This window comes from Lemur catta, chromosome 9 (genome assembly GCF_020740605.2).
Source record: "Lemur catta isolate mLemCat1 chromosome 9, mLemCat1.pri, whole genome shotgun sequence".
NCBI classification, from domain to species: domain Eukaryota; kingdom Metazoa; phylum Chordata; class Mammalia; order Primates; family Lemuridae; genus Lemur; species Lemur catta.
The window spans coordinates 54393839-54417622 of record NC_059136.1 but is presented as its reverse complement, the minus strand read 5'-3'; the positions used below and the strand labels follow the sequence as shown (position 1 = coordinate 54417622).

The window sequence follows — 23784 nt, the reverse complement described above, 5'->3', positions numbered from 1 at the left end:
ATTCTCCCGCCTCCGCCTCCCAAAGTGCTGGGATTATAGGCGTCAGCCACCGCACTCAGTCCTCAGCATATATGTTTAAGGGCTCAAGTACTCCATGTGGATAGCTTTCAAATTTCTACCCCAAATCTGAACCTTGCGCCTGAGGTACAAATTTCTACTTGATTCCCAGGAGTCACTGAGCATTTATCTTATGTCAGTCACTGTGGTTGGCACTTTTCATACACTATTACTAATCTTTACAGCACCCCTATAAAAATAGATATTATTCCAATTTTATATGCAGAGAAACTGAGACATGCTTAAGGCTACACAATTGTAAGTGGCACTACCAGGATTCAGGCAGATTTATTTAGCTCAAAGTCCATAATCTTGAAAAATAATAATAGAAGTTAACATGAATACGTACTTTGTCCAGATGATGGTCTAAAGAATTTCGATGCTTCAGTACATTTAATCTTCACAATCACCTTATGAAGCAGCTGCTATTATTATTTCTACCCTAAAGATTGTCTTTTCACTTCCTACTGTACAGTTTTACCTTAATATTACCTAGTTATCTCAAACTAATTATGTGCAAGACTGAACTCCTTTCATCTACCCTCACCCTGCTCCTCCTCTTAGATTCCTTACCTTGGTGAATGACATCAATGTCTCCCAATTTTCCAAGCAGAAACCTGGAAGTCATTCCAGATTCTTCCTTACTATCTCTTCCTTCCCTTCACACACTATATGTTCTCTTACTCCTTTCCAGCCCTCCTATTTCTTTATCTCATGTCCTTGATATTTCTTTACTGTCTTACTGCATTAAGCTACACTAGGACAGAAGCACAGAATAGTGCCTAGTGCATATTAGACAGTTGATGAATATTTGCTGAACATATGAATAGATAGTTTGCCAGCTGGTTTTCCTACTTTTGGTCTTGCAGCTCTTTGATCCTTTGCCTTGCTCTCTCAGGAACCCATTCTCATTCTCCAAATTACTACTAGAGATCTTTTTTAAGGGCACATCTGGTATTAATCTTCAGCTTATAAAAATGTAACTGGTTCAACTTCTATGCATAAGAGTCTCTAAGGCCAGCATATTCTGGCTCTTCCCTATCTCATCATCCTTAACTTTTGCTACTCCTTTCCTGCTTTTACCATAAACATACATACTTTGGTTTCAGCACTGCTGAAGTACATATAGTTTCCAAAATACTGATGTTTTTGAACATGATGTTCTCTCTACTTGGAAAAGTCTAGTTCACTGCCACTTGTTAACCCTCTAACTCATTCAGTGCAGCTCAGGAAATACATTTCTATCCATCCCAGGATGAGTTAGGGGTCCTCCTTGATGTTCCCATAGTATATCGTATTAGTAAGTATTGAGTCATGAGTGTATTACAACCACCATCTTAATCATCTTTTGGGGTTATTAATTTAACTGCCAGTCTCCCACACCAAATTTTGAGTGCCTTAAGGGCAAAGAAAGTCCTCCCCACTTTCTTTTTTCTCTCCTTCCTTCTTTTTCTCTTTTTCACTCTCTTTCTCCTTGCCTTACTATTCCCCAGCAATGATCTCCCAGATTCTGACACAGAGTATCTCAGTAAATGCTGACTTAATGAATCAAAAGTATCAGATTTTGAAATTAGGTAAGAAACCACCTCTGCATGATTAACAATTTGGTTTCATATGTTATAATTTGTTAGGAGGGTAAGAGGTGAGAAAGAAAAGGATAAAGTAGAAAGAGGAAAACAGGCATTCTTTTATTAGTGGATGAAGTTAGAAAGTCACAAGGGAAGAGATTTCAGATCCAACTGTTCACTTGGATTAGAGGCTTGCTTTAGAGAGCTATTTCTTATCACTACTCTTCTAAATGTAAAATATTGGTAAATGACTGCTCAAAGCTCTCAAGTAGCTTCAATCTTTAGAATGTAAGGGCCTCTGCTCTGTATTAGCTTTGAACATGCTGGGGAGGAAGAGGAAACCAAGAAAAATGTATGATGTTTTTACCATTTTTTGTCCTCAGTGACTCCTGGATTCTTAAAAGCTTACAGCTCATCAACCTACTAAATGTTCAAATAATTATTTTTTTCCTTCAGCAAATAGCTAGCTTTTCAGTTACCTTTACTGAAGCTCATCTCATAATTTACCTACTCTTTCATGCAACCTTAAAATAGTATTACACAGTTTATCCTGTCAACCTGGCATTTTCCTATAGAAGTATCATACATGACCTTGAGGATTATTCTTTTTCACAAACTGTTAAAAATTATCCAATGTAAATATATTTACCTATGTTATATAGTTATGTTTCCTCAAGTGAAAGAGAAAAAATAATTTAACTAACTAGTAGGTATCTGTTGCTACAGTATGTACTTTCAGATTTTAATTTACTTAGTCATTAGAACAAATATTTAAAATAGATATTGCCTCCAGTTTACAAATGAAGAAACTCAACTTCAGAAGTAGTAAATAACCTGCTTACAGACATGGCTAAGAAACAGAATATCCAAACTTAGGTCTGTCTTACTAAATAAAGACCATGCATTTAATTCACTTACTGTACCTTCCTAAATATAAATGGGTCTTATTTTGGCTAATAATTGCATCATTTATAAAACACTTTCCTAATATATATCCTTTAATTTTAAAACAATCCCAGGAGTAGCTGATATTCCCCTTTTGAGGCCCAGGAAGTTGAAAAGCAATAATTAAACTGACAGGATTAAACCTCATAGCTACTGAGGAACGGAATCAAGTATTAAATATCAGGATCTTCCACCACCAAAACCAGAAGATGTAGATCCATCCTGCATTAATGTCCTTCTGTTAATCATGTCTAGACACAGAATAGAAGAAAAACAAGGGTGTGCTTACACTGACAAAAAAATCCAAGGAATTAAGGCATTTAAAAAAGATAGTTTGGTATTTGTCAAAAGAAACTTAGAAGGCAATACTAAAATCTACTATAGATAGTATATGACATGATGATAGAGTGGAAAGTACATGAGCCTTACAATCAGAGTCTTGAGTGTGACTCTTGCCTTTGCTACATTTTTTCTTTCTTTTTGTGAAATATGTTAAATACCACACATCATTTTACCTCTATATATTTCAATGTACATCTCTAAAAATACAGATATTCTCCACCTATTATAATGCTATTACTTAAAATTAATAGCAAATCTTGATATTTCTTAACATAGCCAGGCCATAACCAGATTTTCCTGATTGTCTCACGAATGTCTTTTCACAACTTGCTTATTTGAAGCAGGATCCAAACAAAGGCTCTATGTTTCATTTGGTTGGTGTGCTTAAGTCTCTCTTAGCCTGGAGTGATAGTCTCATTTTTCATACCACTGACTTGTTACAGAAACCAGATAGATCAGTTGTCCTGTAAAAGGCTCATATTCTGTGGTGTCATTTCCTTTTGGTGTCACTTAACTTTGTTCATCTGGCTCAAGGGTCAGCACACCTTTTTCTGTAAAAGTACAAGACAGTAAATATTTTCAGCTTTATGGGTCTCTGTTGCAACTACTAACTCTGTCACTGTGGTACAAAAGCAGCCATATACAATACAGAAACGAATCAGAGTTGCTGTGCTTCAATAAAACGTTATTAAAAAAGAAAACAGGTGGTAGGTTGGATTTTACTGAAAGGCCAAATTTGCCAACCCCTGCCGTAGAAGCTCGATTTAACACAGGTTCAGCATTTTTGGCTGGAAAACTTCGGAGCTTGTGCTGTATACTTTATATGTGTCACAGCAGGAGGCACACACTAACTGCTTGCCCTACTTTTCAAAAGACTGAGACTAATCAATAGGTTGAGGTAGGGTGGACTGATTCCTCCATTGAGAAGTCCTCACATGACCATATCTAATGCTTTCATCCACTGATGATCATAGCCTGCATAAATTATTTCATTAAGGGTGGCAAAATGATATTCTAATCCTATCATTACTTTCACATTCATTAACTAAAACTGCAAAGAAATTTCCCTCAACAAATGTTATTTGCTTACCTTGAAACAGAGTTCATACAGATAAAGGAAGGATTAATTCTTTCCTCATAAGTGTTTATTTTCAGAGTATGGAGTTAGTGCCCTATATATTTCCACTGGTACTCAGTAATTCATTATCACTGTAGTGGTATGTGTGTGTTTATATTTCTTATTATAAGTCTATCATGAACCAAGGAGTTTTTATAAATTTAGTGCATTTCAACCATCTTCATTACCCTTTTTTGATGTTCAAGTTATCTCATCTTTGGACAGTGGGAGCTTTTCTGCATTGGGTCCTGGGTCCTTTTAGCATGAACTAATAGTATTTTGGCAGCTTCCTTGCTTTCTGATACAACAGAATTTTCCTGGTTCATCTTTTGTATTTTCTACCCCAGAGTGAAATCAGCCATTGATGGAATGATGCTGGGATCCTTTCAGTGAGGAATGGTATTTAGAGACCATAATTATGGTTTTAGTTGTGCTCAATGCTTTGTGCTATTATTGCAACATTTCACTGGAGAGGGAATAAGAGGGTATATAATCTTAAATTCTACAGGCAGAAGCTTAAAGTAGCATAATCTTTCTGTAAAACAAATCCTGGCTCTAATTGTGAGACTTTAAGAAAATTATTTACTTCATCTATGGCTTAGTTTCCTGTAAAACATAGTTAAAATAGGGTCCATCCCATAGTTTTGATATAAAGATAAAATGAATTATTAATAATATATATGTAAAGCATCAGAGCAATCACTAGCACATGGTAAACATTCAATACAAATTAGGTATTATTTTCATTTTTATTGAGATCTTTGAAAATATTCCAACCTTTGACCCAGTAATTCTACTTTTATGAATCATAAAGAAAATAGTAAAAATTCAAACAAACAATAAAGTTACATCAATTACAGCATTTTTTATACAGGTGAACAAAACAGTAAATAATTAAACCATCTAATGCTCAACATTAGGAAACAATTTATAAAGAAAAAAATGACAGGGAAAAATGCTCAGGATATGTCAAATAATACCAGTAAACCCATCGGCAAAGATTACAATTTCTACCAGTCAAGTATGAATGCTTATTTCATTGAACCCTAACCATATTTTTACTTTTGTGCCTTTATTGAACATTTGATAAAACAATTTGATTTGTATATATTTACTAAATTTACTAAATAAGGTGGTACTTATTTGCATTTCTTTGACTGTTTTTGCAGTCAATCTTTGTTTCTAGTTTTTTTAGTCATACAGTTACTGTTTGTATAAATTGTCTTTTGTCCAGATATCTACTGAGGAAGGAAGAAAATTAACATTTAATGTAGAAAGCATTTGCATAAGTTATTTAATAGTCTTATAACAAACCTTGAGGGTAGGTAGCATAAAATCCAATGACCTAGCTTCTTGCCATTTAGAAATCTCAATTAATAGCAAACCAAAATTAATTCAGAAAGCATTAATGATCTGGCCTCTCTGGCTCATGTATCAGCACCACAAGCAGATGAGTTCTAGCAATGATTTAAAAAAAAGTAAATGTGTCAGGAATTAATCAGCTTGCTTATGAGCTGCACTGAGTTTAGAGGGGGGGGTGTCTAAGTAAAACTACAAAGAAGCAAACTAATGCAATGGTTAATAGCACAGATCGTAGAGCCACGCTATCTGGGCTCAAACTCTAGGTCTTCCATTCACTATGTGACCTTGGCTAAGATACTTAACTTCTCCGTGCCTCAGTTTTCTTATCCGTAAAATAGAAATAGCACCCAGGGTGATAAGATGTTATGATAAATAAATGAGTTTCTCTGTGTATATAAATACATATATTCATATAGTCTGAATGTCTGTGTCCCCTCAAAATTCCTATGTTGAAATCCTAACCTCTAAGATTGTATTAGTAGTACTAATATTAGGAGGTGGGGCCTTTAAACCTTATGAGGTGATTAGGTCAGGAGAGCTCTGCCCTCAAAAAGGAGATTAGTGTCCTTATAAAAGAGATCACAGAGAACTAGCTAGCCCCTTCTACCATGTGAGGACACAGCTAGAAGGCGATGTCTATGAATCAAAAAGGGGCCTTCACCAGACAATGAATCTGCCAGTGCCTTGATCTTGGACTTCTCAGACTCCAGAACTGTGAGAAATAAATTTCTTTGTTTACAAGCCTGGTTTATGGAATACTGTTATAACAGCCTAAATGGACTTAGACACATATATACAAACACATATACATACACAAACACACAGTGATTAGAATGTTGTCTGACTCATAGTAACTACTATGTAAGTGTTTGCTATTATTACAAGAATGAGTTTACACATCAGTTCTTCCTTGCCTCCTGCTACTTCATATAGTATAGCTTACTATTCAAACATTATATTGTTCTGTGACTACTTCAAAATATCTCTACTTTATAATTTTGGTGATCAAGGCATGATTTTTTTAAAAAAGTGCTCTAGATGACATTGCAGAAATAGTATTAAAAAAAAGTAAAACAACCAGTATATAATAGATAACATACACCACAGGGGTTTCTAACCTCTTACAACAGTGCTTCTCAAACTTGAATATAAAATAAATCACAGAGGATCTTGTTAAAATGGAGATTCTAATTAAGTATCTGAGGCAGGGCCTGAGATTCTGCCCTTCTAACAACTTCCCAAGGTGGTACCAATGCAGCTGGTTCCAGAAAAGGAGCACTTTGAACAGCAAGGATCTAGAGTTCATGAGTAAGCTTTCACAAGTTCTAGAACATCATATAAAAAATTTCCCGTGAATGTGCACATGGGGATTATTTCCAAGAAAAAGACCTATAATTCTTACCATATTCTCAGGGGTGAAGGTGGGAGTAGGAAACAGGGCAGAGAGGGAGTTCTTGGAGAAGGAGAAAGACACAAATCAGCTCCCACAGCTAATTGCAAAAAACAACACTGTCATTATACAAAAAGAAAATTATTTGTAAATAGACATATTATAGCCAAATTGTAACTCAGAAGACCTAACTAAAGAATCTTTAAATTATAGAATAAAAAGACAAGGATATAAAAGCCTAAGAAACAAACAAAAAATAAAGCCAGGATATCTAATATTCACTTAACAGAAATTCTAAAAGGTAATTTGTAGGATAAAAGGGATTTAAAACACATATGAATGTGTAGATATATATATATATATATGCATACATATCAACAATATATATGTATACACATATTATTCATGCATATGTATTTTAGAAAAATACCATGTTCAGATAAAATGGCCCACCAAATGGCAAACAGTAATAACAACTGGAAATACATACATAGATAAATACTGGTAAAAACTGTAAACTCCAAATTAAAAAGGAATTTATAAGCTTTTAGAAGAGCAAAGGTATAAAAACCAAACAGTAACTTCAAGTTACAAGGTGATAAAGTAACATATAGAGAATTCAGAAAGGAAATATGGGAGCCTGGAACTCTATGTCCAAACTACTTTTCAAGTATGAGCACAAAATAAACATTTTCAGATAGTATCCATACAACCCATACATATGTCTTGGTTGGCAAAGCAGGGAAGGGTAGGAGAGACAGAGAGAATACAATTCAAGAATGTAGTCTGGCAAAATAAAATTCAATGAGATTAAAGATTTCAAGAAAACTGACACAGGACCCCCACCCAAAAAAACCCAAAACCAAACAAACAAACAAAAACCCAGTAAGAGAGAGGGAGAAGGAAATTTAAGAAGTCAAAATAATTGTTGAGAATGGGAATGCAAACTTTAATGCAATCGGTTTTGGTAAGTATTTTAACACTTTTTTTTCTTTATTATATAAAATTTTAAATATGAACAAAAGCGAAAGGATAGTATTAATATAATAGGTTCCCAAGTACCATCTTTCGATCCTCTCAGCTTTTATGATACCAAAATGCTTAATATAATCATTTTAAAGGTGATTACAAGGAAAAAAAACAAAGATGTTCACTCTTGCCACTTCTATGCAACATTGTACTGGAGGTTTTAGCCAGGGCAATTAGGCAAGGGAAAAAAGCCCCATAAATTGGTAGGGAGGAAGTAAAACTACCTCTGTTTGCAGATATGCCTTGTATATAAAAAATCCTAAGATATTCACAAAAACAAAAACTTATTAGAGTTAACAACAAACATGTTCAACGAGGTCACAGGCTACAAGAAAAATGTATTCTATGCACTAACAACGACAATCTGAAAATCAAATTAAGAAAATAATTCCACTTACAACTGCATAAAAAGGAATGAAATATGAATAAATTTAACAAAAGAAGGACAAAACTTACACTCTTAAACTATAAAACATCGCTGAAAGAAATTTAAAGACCTACATGAATGGAAAGATACCCCATTATCCATGGATTGGAAAGATTAAAATTGGTACAACAGCAATTCTTGCCAAATTGCTCTACAGACTCATGGCAATCCCTATCAAAATTCCAGTTGCCTCCTGCCGCCCAGAAATTGATAAGCTAATCCTAAAATACATATGAAAATTCAAGGACAGAATAGCCAAAACCATCTTGAAAAAGAACTGGAGTACTCACACTTCCTAATCTCTAAACTTACTACAAAGCTATAGTGATGAAGATAGTGTGGTACTAGCATATGGATAGATCAGTAAAATAAAATTGAGAGCTGAGAGGGAAACCCTCATTATTTCAGTCAATTGATTTTCAAAAGGGTGCCAGGAAAATTAAATGGAGGAAAGAATAGTCTTTTCACAAATAATGCTGGGACAACAGGAAGTCACATGCAAAAGAATGAATTTGATTCCTACCTCACATCATATACAAAAAAATAGGTCAAAATGGATCAGAAATCTAAATGTAAGAGCTAAACTATAAAACTCTTGGGGCGGGGGGGAGCAGGGAACCAGGAGTACACTTTCCTGATCTTGGATTAGGAAATGAATTCCTACATATGACACCAAATGCACAAGCCACAAAAGAAAAAATAGGTAAATTGGACTGTCTCAAAATTGAAACGACTTGTGCCTCATAAACACTATTAAGAAAGTGAAAAGACAAACTATAGAATAGAATATTTGCAAATCATTTTATCAGATAAAGGGGTTAATATCCACAATGAGTAAAGAACTTTTAACAACTCAACAACAAAAGGACAAATAAAGCAATTAAGAATTGGGCAAAGAATTTGAATAGACATTTCTCCAAAGAATAAACACAAATAACCAATAAACACATAAGAAGAACCTCAACATCATTACTCATTAGGGAAATGCAAATCAAAACCACAATGAGACACCACTTCACACTCATTAGGATGGTTATAATCAAAAAGACAGACGATAAAGTGTTGGCAAAGATGTGCAGAAATTGGAACCCTCACACGTAACTAGGGAGAATGTAAAATAGTACTGTTGCTTGGAAAACAGTTTGGAGTTCCTCAAAAGGTAAATGTAGGGTTATCCTAAAAGTCAGCAATTCCACTCCTACGTATATACCTAAGAGAACAGAAAATATAGGTACACAGAAAAACTCGGACACAAATATTCACAGCAGCATTATTCATAACAGCCAAAAAGTGAAAACTATCCAAGTGTCTGTCAACTGATGGATAAACAAAATGCGGTATATCCATACAATAGACCATTATTAATATTTGGCCAACCAAAAGGAATAAGTACTGCTACAATATGAATGAACCATGAAAACATTATGCTATGTGAAAGAAGCCAGACACAAAAGGCCAAACATTGTATGATTTCATTTACATGAAATGTCCAGAATAGGCAAATTCATAGTGACAGAAAGTTGATTCGTGATTGCCAGAGGCTAGAGGGAAGGAAGAATGGGTAGCGATCGTTAATAAATAGGCACAGGGTTTCCTTTTAGGCCAATGCAAATATTCTGGAATTAGATAGCAGGGATGGTTGTATAACTTTTAATATACTAAAAACAACTGAATTATACACTTTAAAATATTGAAGTTCATTAGATAAAATGGTTATTTTTTTAAAAAAGCATAATATAACATGACCAAGTGGTTTATCCTGAGAAGGAAAGGCTAGTTAAATATTTGAAAATCAACCAATGTAATCTATTATACTAACAATCTAAAAGGAAAAATCAAATAATAACATCAGTAGATGCAGAAGCATTTTTCAAAATATAACATCCACTCATGATAAAACTCTCACTAAACTAGGAATATAAAAGAACTTCCTTAACTTGATACAAGCCATCTACAAAACCCCTACAGCTAATGTACTTACTGGTGGAAACAGAATATTTTCCCCCATCATGGAAAACAAAGCAAGCACTCTCACCACTCCTACGCAATATGTTACTAAAAATCTTAGCCAATAAAACAAGACAAGAAAAAAAAAAACAAAAACAAAAAACCACAAACAAAATAAAAGGTACACAGCTTGGGAAGGCAAAAATAACACTGCCCGTATTTATAGATGACATAATTATGTAGAAAACTGGAGAAAAATCTACACAAGTACTCCCAGAACTAATAAATGAGGTTTAGTTAAGTTGCAAGATATAAGATAGCACACAAAAGTCAATCCCATTTCATATACACAAGCAAAGAACAATTAAAAGTCAAAATTTAAAAGTAATATCATTTTCAATAGCTCTCCCCAAATGAAATATTTATAAATCTAACAAAACACACACAGCATCTATGTGCTGAAAACTACAAAACACTAACAAAAGAAATCAAGGACCCAAATAAATGGAGAAACCCTGTATTTATGGATTAGAAAACTCAACATAGTAAAAATGTCAGTTCTTCCCAAAGTGATCCACAAATTTAACATAATACCAATCAAAGTCCCAGCAGGATATTTTATAAAGACAAGCTGATTCTAAAATGTATATGTAAGAGAAAGGTAATTAGAGTAGTTAAGTCAATTTTGACAAAGAGTAAGATTGAAGGTATTACATTACTCAGTTTTAAGATCTATGATAAAGTTACAGTAAATCAGGACAGTGTGGTAATGGCAAAGTGACAGACACAGAATAATGGAACAGAATAGAGAGTCCAGAAATAGATTCATACAAATATGGCCATGTGATCTTTGATAAAGGTGCAAAGGCAGCTCAATAGAAAAAGGAAAATCTTTTCAACAAATGGTATTGGAATAATTGGTTATTCAAATGCAAAAATGGAGCCTCTTTTTAAACCTTACAGCTTATAAAAAGATAAATCAAAATGTATCTTAGATCTAAATGTATAACATAAAACTCTAAAGCTTTTAGAGAAAAAAAAAAAACTTTTGTGATGTAGGGTTAGGTGAAGAGTTTTTGGAAATGACACCAAAAACAAATTCCTAAAACAAAAAATTGATAAATTGAACCTATCAAATTTAAAAACTTTTGCCTTGCCAATGGCACTGTCTAGAGAATGAAAAAACAAAGTACAGATTCGGAGGAAAAAATATATATGTATAAGATCTCTGAAAATTTAGTAAAAAAAAAACAAACCAATTAAAAATGGGTAACAGACTGGAATGCTTAATACAAGATGGCAAAAAGTATATGAAAAGATGTTCAATATCATTAGCCATTAAAAAATGCAAATTCAAATCAAACAAGCTACCACTACATCCCTTTTAGAATGACAAAAATAAGAATACTGACAATACCAAGTCCTAAAGAAGGTGCAGAACAACTGGAACTGTCTCACATTGCTAGTCAGAATGCAAACTTATACAGTCATTCTGGAAAACATTTTGGTAATTTCTTACAAAGTTAGGCATATATAACTTAGGCCCCAGCAATACTGCTATTTATCCTACAGAAATAAAAACTTAAGTCCACACAAAAACTTGTGCATGGATATTTACAGAAGCTTTATTTATAATAGCCCCAAACTGAAAACAACTCTAATGTTCCTCAACAGGTGAACTGATAAACTGTGGTACATCCATACAATGGCAAGAAATAAAACTCCTGATCCATGTAATAATGTGGGTGAATCTCAAAGACATCATGTTGAGTAAAAGCAGCAGTCTCAAACGGTTATGTATTGTACAATTCCATTTATACGACATTTTTAAAAAGACAAAACTATGGTCATGAACACGTTAGTGGTTATCATGAATTATGGGTGGGGTGAGGGTACCAGTAGTATAAAGGAACAGCAAAATGAAGTCTTCTGGAGTGATGGAACTGTTCTGTATCCTGATTTCGGTGGTAGCTATATGAATGGGTACATGTTAGTTAACATTCCCATAACTTTACACCAAAAGGAAAAAGAGTCAATTTTACTGTATTTAAAAAATAAAATTAAAAAATGTAAACAAACTAAACAACCATCTTAAAAGCTAGAAAACCAAGACAATAAACAAAACCATTAGAAGAAGAGATTAATAAAATAGAAAACAAGGAAATCAGTACACCATAAAACCAAGGGCTGGTTCTCTGAGAACACTTAAAATAGATCAATCTGTGACAAGTCTGTTCAAGAAAAGAATGACAGATAGACAGACAGACAGACGCGTATTAGAAATGACTATGGTGATAAAATCACAGATGTAGAAAATATTTTTAAGAGATGTTACTTATAACTTCAAACCAAATATAGAAATATAGATAAAATAACAATATTCTAGGAAATATAAATTAATGCCAATCATCAAAACTGAGTTAAAGAGGAAGAAGTTGAAAAAATAATTAAAGAGTTATTTTCCCAAAGGTATCGTGCACATATATTTTTAGAGGAGAGTTTTAATAAACCTTTAAAAAACATAATTTTTATTTATTGTAGCTAGTCTCCTACTTAAATCAGGGAATAAAAGAATAAATAAAATAATAAAATAAAAAGGAGAAATAATCACATATTCTTATTCTAATTCTCTCTAGCCCACCCGCATATACCAATCAAATTAAATACTCATTCACTTATTGTAATGTTGTAGAAAAAAGTAATGTAGAGTTGAATCCAATGCACATTTAATTTATGCAATTTTTTTCTATACTCATTTGTATTTTTCATATGGTCTCTAAACCACAGTGATCCACTCCAGCAGCACCAGTAGCAGTAGGTTCCCCTTAATCTCCCACCCTTTGTACTTGGGTGAATACTCTTAGGTACAAGTAATCATGTTAGTAATAATGCTAGGTCATGGCTTTTAGACAGTGCTGGAGACACATTCTGATTAACTCTATGGCTGCTACTTTTTAAGCAAACTAGTTTGGTCTTAAAGTGTCACCCCCAACAAACTGAACGTACCTACCCAATTGACAGAAAACAGGAGTGCTACCCCTGACTTGAGCTTATTCCTCATTTAGCATGTCCACTTTATTTCCCACAGCTCCTGCCTTCAGATGTGAGTTCCACTACTCAAAGGACCAAACCAACTCCACTAAGGTATCTAATTAGCTTATTTAGCCCTAAGGCCCATTCATAAGAAGGGATCTACTTCTTATAGGCTTATTTCTATTATCTTGCTTAGTTTAACCATACCTACAGTTCCTAAACAAACATTTCTCCTTTCCTAATCTCAAAAAGCAAAATAATCACAACTGGAACACAAAAATCTTTTATACTGCTCCTGACCACTGAAATCAACAATTAACAAAAGATTACAAATGTATCTAAAAGAATGGATTAACAGATATGAAAATCATGCAGGAGAGGAGAGGCTAGGTTATAGGACAGAAAGAAAGAAAAGGGGTGGAAGGAATAAGAAAGCTAAGACTGACTACAGACTGATCTCATAAACACAAATGCAAAGTCTAAAAAATATCGGTAAATGTATTCTGGCAGGTTAAAATGTATCACTGGCAACTTGGTATGCCCTATTCATGAATGCGAAAATAGTTCAACATTAGGAATCATATAAGCAATTAAATCCATTTCTGGATAAATGAATTCATTAATTAAACAAGTATTGTCTGGCATTAAATTAAGTATGTTTTACTGACATAACTCTGGTCTTATAGTAATTTGCAAAAATGTAAAAAACAATGCCACTCTTCTCACTAAATTATTTTTGTTTTGGAAAATATAGTTATTTGTCATTTTATATATTTTTAACATATAGATTATTTATGGTAACATGTAATGGGCTTCTTATTGTCATTTTAAATGGATGTTAAATTTAACAATTACTCAATTTTAATTTCTAATACTGTCTGTCTGTCTCTCTCTCTATATATATATCTCCTATATAAAAACCATTCTTTGGATTTCTCAATAACTGTGGAGTCTGAGAAGTTTGCAAAATGCTGCTGAATAGTATTCCCTTATATGAATATATCACATTTATTCATTTCTTCTATGACTGGGAGACATGTGGGTTGTTTCTAGTCTGGGACTATAACCAATAAGGATGCTATGAATATTCCTGTACATGTCTTTTGGTATACATTATGTACCCACCTCTGTTGAGTTCATACCTGGGAGTAGAACTGCTGGGCCACGGGGCATGTTTACACATAGTTTTATTAGACACTGTTTTACAAAATGGTTACTGAGCATTTGAAATGTGGTTAGTCAAGTTGAGATGGGATTAGTATAACACTTACACTGGATTTTGAAGAATCAGTATAGAAAACACAAAACAGAATATCTCATTAATAATTATTTTTTATTCACTACATGTTGAAATATTATATCAGATATACTGGATTAAATATATTAACATTCATTTCACATGTTTCTTTTTCTTTTTCTTTTTTTTACATGGCTACTAGAAAATTTAAAACTACATATGTGATTTACATTTGAGGCTCACATTATATATCCAAGATGCATCTAAGAAGGGTACCTAGTTTTAAGGAACCAGGAAAGACTCCCCAAACAAGGTGGCATCTAAAGGAAAGCCAAAGGAAAAGCAGAATTAAGCCTAGTGAAGAAAGTGGTGGAGGAAGAAAGATAAAAGTCAGGCAGAGGAACAGTGTGCAAAGGCTAGGAGACACAAAGTTCAGTATGATAGAAACATGCTACAGGGGAGAAGGGCGGGCAGTGGTGAAGGCGAGTGACAAGAGATGAAGCAGAAAGGTTAAAAACAGCTCATAAAGGCTCCAGTTAGTTGTGTTTGTATTTTAAGAATAGGGAACTACTGTTGGGTTTTAAGCAAAAAAAGTACACAATAGGATCTGTACTTTAGTAAAAAGTGAAGGATTTATTCAATCTGAAATCAGAGCATCAGATTTATACTTTGGAAAAGTTACTGTGGCTGCTGCTATGTGTTATATGACTGAATTGGGACACGACTAGAACCAAGACTAGTTGGGGGCTGTTATAATAATGTGGACAAAAAATAATGGGCCTCTACATAAAGAGAACAGCAGCAGAGACAGGAACCTTAGGCAAGATCAGTACCCTCAAGCTTCAGTTTCTTCTAATACTACCTACCTCACAAAGATATTTTAAGGATTAATCATGGCATCCTTTGGTAAAGGTATTCTGCATTTTAACTATTAGTAAAAGGTTTTGGTGTTATTAGAACAGGCAATAATAATTTCAAGAAACTAAATTCTATCTCAGAATATGCCAAATACAAAGATTCACCTTATATTTTCTCCAACATACATAAAACCTAAAAGATGCTTTAACTATTAATAAAATTAAGTCAGATAATAAAAGGCTTACTCTCTTTCTTATATTTGAAAAGGTAAATTCCAACTATTAAACATCCTATTGTGCTCCATTTAATCCTAATATTAAAAGATTACCACCATTTTTCATTTCTCTATAAACTGAAAGGTAAGTGAATTACAGGGAGGTAACAAGTTAGTATTGTTCAATGGTAAGGACATGAGCATAAAACAATTTCACACCTTCACCAAACTGATACTAAGAGAGTTTAAGAAGAAAATTATAGAAAACTAGAGAAAATTGTTCTGTTTGTTTTATTTACCTTGAAGTTTTGGGATCTACTAAAGTCATACCTTCTGTAAAAAAGCTACATAAATTGGAAAAAAGGGGCAAAGCTCAATTTTTCCAAATATGTTCTGAAATTCACTAATCTTTTAATATATTGACTCTTCCAAAGACAGAAAGCAATCTATTGATCACTTAGTATAAAGCACTTATGTTGGGCAAATAAGTATTTGAAATCTAGCTTCTGTCTACCCTTTGCTTCTTGCCTGAAATACTCTCAAAACACTGTAGAAAGTTATGTTCCATACTTACCTCATTGACAAAAATGACTGCCCTTAGAACTGAGTTCTCCAAAAAACCTTCTTTTCTCTCCTTGTAAGTTCTCATTCGTTCTCGTTATGTTGTATAACTATTCACCACATTATCTCTTCTTGCACTGAGTGTTCTTAGCCTTCTCTATTCTAGATTAAATAATAGAAACTTAATTTCCTAAGGGTCCAAACTGTTCTACCGAATTGAGAGAAAAGAAATCACTCTCAACTTCTCATTCCTCCTCTTCACTGATGATCTCATGTCATATTACTTTAAGAAAATAGGAACAATCAGATATCATCTCTTTCCAACCCTGAAACCTACAGACCTAAACAGTCACACCAATATTTTCCTCTTTCCCTCTTGTGACAAGAGAAGTACTCCTTTTTTTTGTCCATTAAAAGAGCAATTTATGTTCTTCTGTCTCCACTACTACTACCTTGGTCCAAGATCCTGTGTCTCCCACCTGGATTACAGCCAAAATATCCTAATTGATCATCCCATGGCCACTCTTGCCCACTTTACAACAACAATCAACATAGTAGCAAAAGTGAAGGTTTCAAACCATAAATCACATTATGTCATGTCTTAAACTCCTTCAATAGTTATAATTACAATAAAACCCAAACTCTTTACCACAGATCCTAAAGCCCTGAGTTCTGCATGTCACTCTAACCTCACCTTGTCACTCTCCCTTATGACAACTATGCTGATTTCACTGATTCATTTATTTACCTGCCACACACCAGCTATTTCATATCAACTCTTTCCTGATTCTAGGCCTTTCATGTGCTGTTCCTATAAGCAAAGCTCTCTTATTGCAACTGTAACATGGTTAGCTATCTATCAGATCTTATAAATGTCTCCTCCTCAAAGAACTCTTTCCCTAATTGCTCTATTATTCACTATCTCTGCTCCTTGTTCATTTCTGTTAGAGCACTCATTACAACTTACTCACTGGACTTTAAGCTTCATGAAGGCAGAAACTGTCCATAAAGTTGTATATAATACAGTGCCAGAATGAGGAAGTACTCAACAAATATTTGCTAATGAATTAATAAGGGAAGAGACAGACAGGATTAGGTTGCAATCATGAGTTTACTACTTTCTAGTGGTTTGATAAGTCACACTGTCTCTGAGCTTCAATTTTCTCTTTCATAAAAAAGGAATAAATACCTCATAGGATTGCTAAATTAGACCCACTAAAGATTAACTGACAATGAATAAACACCAAGCACAATACCTATAACTTAATAAATGGTATAAACTTATTTAATAAATGTTAGTTTCCCTTCCTCCTTTCTATAGCTTATACATACAGTGAGAATTCCCTAAGCTAATTCAGTACAGAAACTAAATATATTATTTGAATCTACTTAAAAAGAAGACTCTGATGACTCTGATGACATGTACCTGAACGGATAGACTGGTAACTTATATTTGCAGGATCTAATCCTAAAGTTTAGAAAATGGGAATAAGAAGTGTACATCTATTGCCCACCTCTCTCAAAAAGGAGGGGGCAGGTGGTGAGGAGCAAAGGAGAAATAGAAGGGAAAGGTAACCTTAGAAATTAAAGATCATCAATTCAACTTCAATTCCTAAATTTAGAACAACCTTCCTTTACCTATAAGGACTTGCAGCAAGAACAGGATTAACAGTCATTCTAAAATTCTGAAAGCAAAACGTTTTGTATTTACTTAGATCTATATAAATCTCATCTATATTTAATGTATTTTTTACTTAACTCTCATTCTTTGAATTGTAATATCACTGGTAAAATGTACCAAAAAAAAAAAAAAACAACAACAAACCAAAAACCAACATCTCAGATCAGAAACACAAAAGGTCTCCTTGTTGCCTTAAGTTTTTAATAAGCTTTAAATTTTCTAACCACAAAAATAATTCTTAACATTTTCTTTAACTTCTGCTCACTTTTTAGCCTAACATCCCTTTTATGTTCTTCAAATGAGATTTTACTTTCTAGAAATCTTCTAAATCATTTACCATACATCATTCAAATCTCCTTCATACTCTTTCTAGAATATAGCTTATCCTTCTAAAAGTGCCCATTTAATACTTTCTGACTGATAACCACCTAGAGTTTTGTGGAATGTACTGCATACCTTCATATTCTCCCAAGGATATGGATATAATTTAGATTCTGAACTCAAGAAGGGGTTTATGTTAAGCAATTAATTCAGTTTTATTCAACATATTTTGTGTAATCAAGCTTGACTTTTTCAGAAGTAAATGGTATCTGATTTAGATTCTTTTTTCATGTTCCAGTTACTTGTACAACTTTTCTAAAATTGGAACTTCTAGTCTACCTTTAAACTGGAAATATATAAAGTGCTACTAAATGTTCCATAAAATTCACAGGAAAAGATTCATCCATTAGATATATGTAAGAGTCAAAAGAGCATTTTATGCTACCACAACATCTAGAACAGTACTGTGTCAGTAAAGACTCTTGACTGTAATAAGCTGAAAACAGTTTTAAAATGAGTTTTATCACAAATCAGTCAGAATATGCCTAGTGCTACCAAATGCTCTAGCAGCAAGTAAACAAAAACTAACCATCTTCAATTCTTCAAGATTATTATGAAATGATATACAAACACAACAAACATTCTAAATTACATTTTAAGGCTTTATCTAGGGCCTTAGTATTTTTCAAACTAAGAACTGTTATCTATTAGAGAGTCCAAAATTAATTTAATGAGTCCAGACTAGCAAACAAAGAAAGAAACGGTAAGAGGGAGGAAAAATAAATAGAAGATATGTGAGTGCACCACAGGTAGTAAGGGTGAGTGCCATTTCATGAACTTTGTTTTGTTCTCTATGTATATTGTACCCAGAACAATGTGTATTTTAAGGGTGAGTTTGAGTAAAAGAAAACACTGATCTGGAAGACAGACAGAAGTGGACAGGATAAAGCAATGAAACTATCAGAATTATCAAATTGTGGTTTGGGAGGTGAGCAAGACTAACAACTTCTATTAACTAGGAGACAGAGGTTTTGAAAACTTCCATACATTTGTAAAAGCCAGACTTCCCTAAGTGAAAAATGACAAAGCACTTCTCCTACAGTAGGCCTAGGACAACGTCCAGCAAAGCCTTTGGTTGCCACCACTAAATGCTCTTATCCCTTCAAACTTCTCAAGAAGGCAGAGGTCAACCTTTACTTTTTCCTAACTCTTAGGCACATTCAATGCAGTTAAGATACAGCAGCCTCTGTAAGATAATTAGTGGTTCTCTAGAAAACATTAACCGTACTCTGTAACACAATTTAAAATTTCAAGACTCTCATTCAGTAACTTGGAACTACAATAGCCACAAATCATAGTCCACTAAAATGGTCATGTGAAGAGTATGAACACCAAAATAATTAAAGATTTTTTTTAAAAAGGTGTATCAAATGTTTCAAAGATTCAAAATACATCTTGGAACCATTTAATTTCGCAGTTAATAGACAACAAAGAGTAGTTCTGTGAGGAATTAGCATTGGAATTCCCTAAATACTGGCCAATCTGCTTCTCTATGTTAAGAGTGATTCTGAATATTCAGCTGCTTTAACAGAGCTTTCTAATTATTTTTGAAGCCATTAAAAATACATCTTGACTGTGAAGGGCACAGTTTCATAAATTACAGCTAATATCTGTTCTAAGAAGCTCAAGGTTATAAGCTATTTCTCAGGATGTATCTACTACCCATTACAACTACTACATATTCAAGTTATCCAATTCCACTGCTGTTACAGAACAACATACCTCTATACTATTGTTATAGCTTTTTTCACTAATATAAACCCACATATAAGCTATAACAATAGTATAGAGGTATGTTGTAAATAAGATTTCCCCAGTTACAGGGTGAAGAGTTCCTTTAATCTCTGTTGATATAGTTTAATGTTCTCCCTGGCTCACTACCTCCCTTTTTCTTATACTTTGAAACTTGCTGTGCCTTGAGACATCAACCCTGGCATAATCACCTAATAGTTTTATAATCTGGGCCCATGCTGTTGGAAAAAGGAATTTCAGTCTTTGCTTATTAACAATTCCTAACTGAACACAAATTCCCAAAAGATAAAGTTGATAAGCACCTACCAGAAAGTCACTTTGTGTACAAGTACAAAAGAATACACCAAGCAAATTACTGGGTTCACAGCCTCTTATCCTTAGAGACAAAAGACTTTTAGTTCAAACACTAACCACATAGGTTTTAATGAAAGAAGAGCCCATGTATTTATCTATTCTGATCAGACATCACAGAAATTCAACTCTGATTAGAAGACAAAGCTGGACAATCCTAATTACCCTAAATTCAAGATGCCTCTCACTTTCTTCTCTCCTGGGCCATTTAACACTAAACCTAGAGGAGAACTGTACCCACCTTCAGGCTAGAAGAAACAACATGATAGCTTATTGACCTCTGGTGTAGACCCAAACCCACAAGTCATCAGGCAAGCAGGAATCACAGTTACTCGATGCAACTAACAATCAAAAGTCATGCACTGGGTTTTATGGTCACATACAAGCACACTATTGGCAATTACCACATCAAATATGGACCAAACCACTGTCCTCCCCAAAACAAAAATAATAATAATCAGGTAAGGGAGAAACACATCCTGAATTACACAAAAGACTACTATTTCTGCCAGTAAATGCCAATTTAAGTTCATTAAATTTTTCATTTAGTCACATTTCTCAGGTTTTAAAAGCTACCACCACATTAGATTCCACAGATAAATGCTTTTAAAACAGATAATACTTGCTGATGAATTACATGTTGACTGAACTCTGTCACCATCACCATTATATTTATGCTAGTTGAATCAGTGTTTGTGGCAAATGACTTAGACTTTTTTTAACTAAATTTACCAAAGAATGGTAACTTCTAATTATTTCCTTCTGAAGAAATCAAAGCAACACTCCAAAAAGGAAAGGTTTTAACTGTGTTCTCTGAAATACCTATTCAGTGTGTTTAACTGATGAACTAGGAACGGTGAAGTCAGAAATGGAACTCAACTCTCTCTCAAGAGATGACTGTTCTTTCCAATCAATTCCGTTTAGCTCTTCTTCTGACCCCAACGCAACATAAAGCTTAGTCCTCACACACACATAGTCTTCAGCCTTCTCTTAACCTGAAAGTTGTTATTCCTAACCCGATCCACCGACTGGAATAAAGCAACAGTGACAACAGCAGCGGATGATGATGGGTGAAATGACAACTAAGCTAGGAGTCAAGACAGACATGCACAGCCTATTTGGGAGAGATTGAGGTGGGGCTGGAAACTATTTTCTGGCCTTCTCCCGCGTGCTGCTCCAGGGGAACCAACAGGATCCTGCATGCCCGGGATCAACAGAGTCTGGCCCCCGAGGTCGAGGGGTGGGGAGACAGCAACGAGGCGCTTTTTCAGGGAGTGGGGTAAGGGAGGGATTGCTGTGGTGGGAATTTCACTGTGGCGAGAACTTCCTAACCCCAAAGGGTAGGGGGTGGCAGGACCGTCCCGGCAGCGGCGGGGGGGACCTCCCGTTCTTTCTCACACAGTCATACATCTTTGTGTGTGTGGATTGTGCAAGGGGCTATGAGCCCTCGCGGAGCCGGCCGCTGGGGCCCTCGAGCCCAGCTCGGGAAGTCCGCCGCCCCCCTCGCTCCACCCGGGCCCTCCCAGCCGGGACCCCAGTCTCTCTCCAATACCCCGAGGGGCTGGGGTGGGCGAGTGGACGAAAGCATCTCCGCACGGGGACACCCTTTCTGCCGCCTCCACCCCTCGCCAGCTCTTTGTCCCGCCGGCTGCCAGGGTCTCGCCCGGCTCTCTAGGGGAGCCCCTGTCCTGGAGGCCTCGGGGCTCGGGTCGCCCCAGCTTTGTTCGGTCAGCGGGGCGCGGGGACGCGGACACTTACCGTACACCCCAGCCAGGAAAAGCAGGAGCAAGGCAGACCTCCACCGCGGAGACTCTTTTGTGCTCCAGCGACGGGCCATAACCACGGCAGATGGAGGGAGAGAGGAGATGGAGGAGGAGGGGGAGGAGGAGCTGGGGCCAGACGCCGCCGCCGCCGCCGAGCCCCCGGCTGCTCCCTGCGCTCTCCGCGGCGGCGGGAGGGGGAGGGGAGGGGGAGGGGAGGGGCCGCCACTCGCGCGCGCTCCCTCCCTCCGGCCCTCGCTCAGCCGCTCGCCGGCTCCCACCTCGGGCGGCGCGAGAGCCCCACGCGGGGCGGCCCTCCCGGGGCAAGGGCAGGCAGCGCGCGTGCCGGCCCTGAGGCGAGGGGCTGGCGAACGCGGGACTCTGGCCTCGCGCCGCACAAGCTAGCCGGCGCCGCCACCCGCCAGACAGAGCGCGCGCTCATCCGTGCGATCGGCAATCCCCTGGCCCGCCTTGCTAGGTTCCCGCCCCGCGCTCCGCTGGACTTTCCCCGTCTCGGGGCCGATTTCCCCGCTCCTGGAGCCCGAGGAGCAAGGCAGTGCCAATCGATGAGCGAGCGCGCGAACGCCGGCCGCGGGATTCCCGGGGGCTGGAGAGCCGGGTCGGCGGAGCAGCTTGCTCGCAGTGCGAGGCCTCGGCGCTGGCCCATGGGCGGGGTGGGGACAAGTTGGGCGGCTGAAGTTGGCTATGTGTAAAGGAAGAGTGGGTGGCCGTGGCTGAGAACTTGGGAGTTCCAAGCCCTACCCGGACCCCACATGCCTCCGCTTGAGATCACTTGAGATCGGCGCGGAGCTCGCCTAGGGGTGGGCGCAAGTTCATGCGGCTGACCCCGGCCAAGGGGCGGTTGCGGGGCCAGGTGGGTGCCCACGCTCACGGTGCCCGGAATGTGTCGCAAGGCTGGAATGCAGAGTTCTTCCAGTCTGGCGTGGAAGCCGCGGGAGGCCGTTTGACATCTCAAGCAGCGGGTGGAGGGTGTAGCCGGCCCGAATGCTTGGCTGGAGTCGACCTGGGGGTCGAGGAGAGGAAGGGAGTATTAATCCAGCACGCTCCAATTTCCCTAAATCTCTTCCCCTGCTCCCAAGTGTGACCTGTCCTTCCCTTAGATCCCCGTAACACTTCTAAATACATCTGTAGTGACACTGGCACTTCAGACCTTCCGTCTTGTGTTTTTAAAGTGCTTCTCTACAAAGTCTTACTTCTGCATTTAGATTTATCGTTGCCCTTCACTAGCACTGTCTGGGCTATTCATTGAAGACGTACAATGCACTATGCTGTCCTGCTGACATAGGTTATCTCTTTTTAATTCCTAACAACCTTGCGAGATATATATTATTACCCACATTTTATAGATAAGAAAATAAGACTCAGAGAGGTTAAATTATTAAAACGATATAGCAAGTAAACAGTTTGAAACAATTTTTCTCATTCCAGGGTCAAGACTGTTTCCCCTATACCACAACAAACTCTAGCACAATGTTTAGCAACTTCAGAATTCCTCACTAAACTTGCAGTTGACTTTCCTAGTTTAGGATTCTAAACTCCACTCATTTCTTGTGACCTCTTTCTATGCATTGCACTGCCATGACAGCTGTGTTTAGGACAGGCTACAAGCAAAATGAAGAAAGAAGACTGGACCCCTTCACAGCATCTTTCTCTATCCACTTTTAACACTTTTCAAGGAAACCTATCCCCAACACAAGACACACAATGCCCTCAGCAGTCCCCAACTATCACACCCCTCCCACTCCTACACT

General features: G+C 36.6%; 1 protein-coding gene across 2 annotated transcripts in view; it reads right to left on the bottom strand.

Moving 5' to 3' along the window:
* Positions 1–22439, bottom strand: part of LRP12 (LDL receptor related protein 12) — a 73785-nt gene extending 51346 nt beyond the window's left edge. For both annotated transcript variants that reach the window (XM_045560868.1, XM_045560869.1), the window contains exon 1: positions 22011–22439. In XM_045560868.1, the coding sequence (XP_045416824.1) occupies positions 22011–22089 (79 nt within the window). In that variant the 5' untranslated portion in view covers positions 22090–22439. The remainder of the gene's footprint in view (positions 1–22010) is intronic.
* Between the last annotated feature and the right edge of the window lie 1345 nt (positions 22440–23784).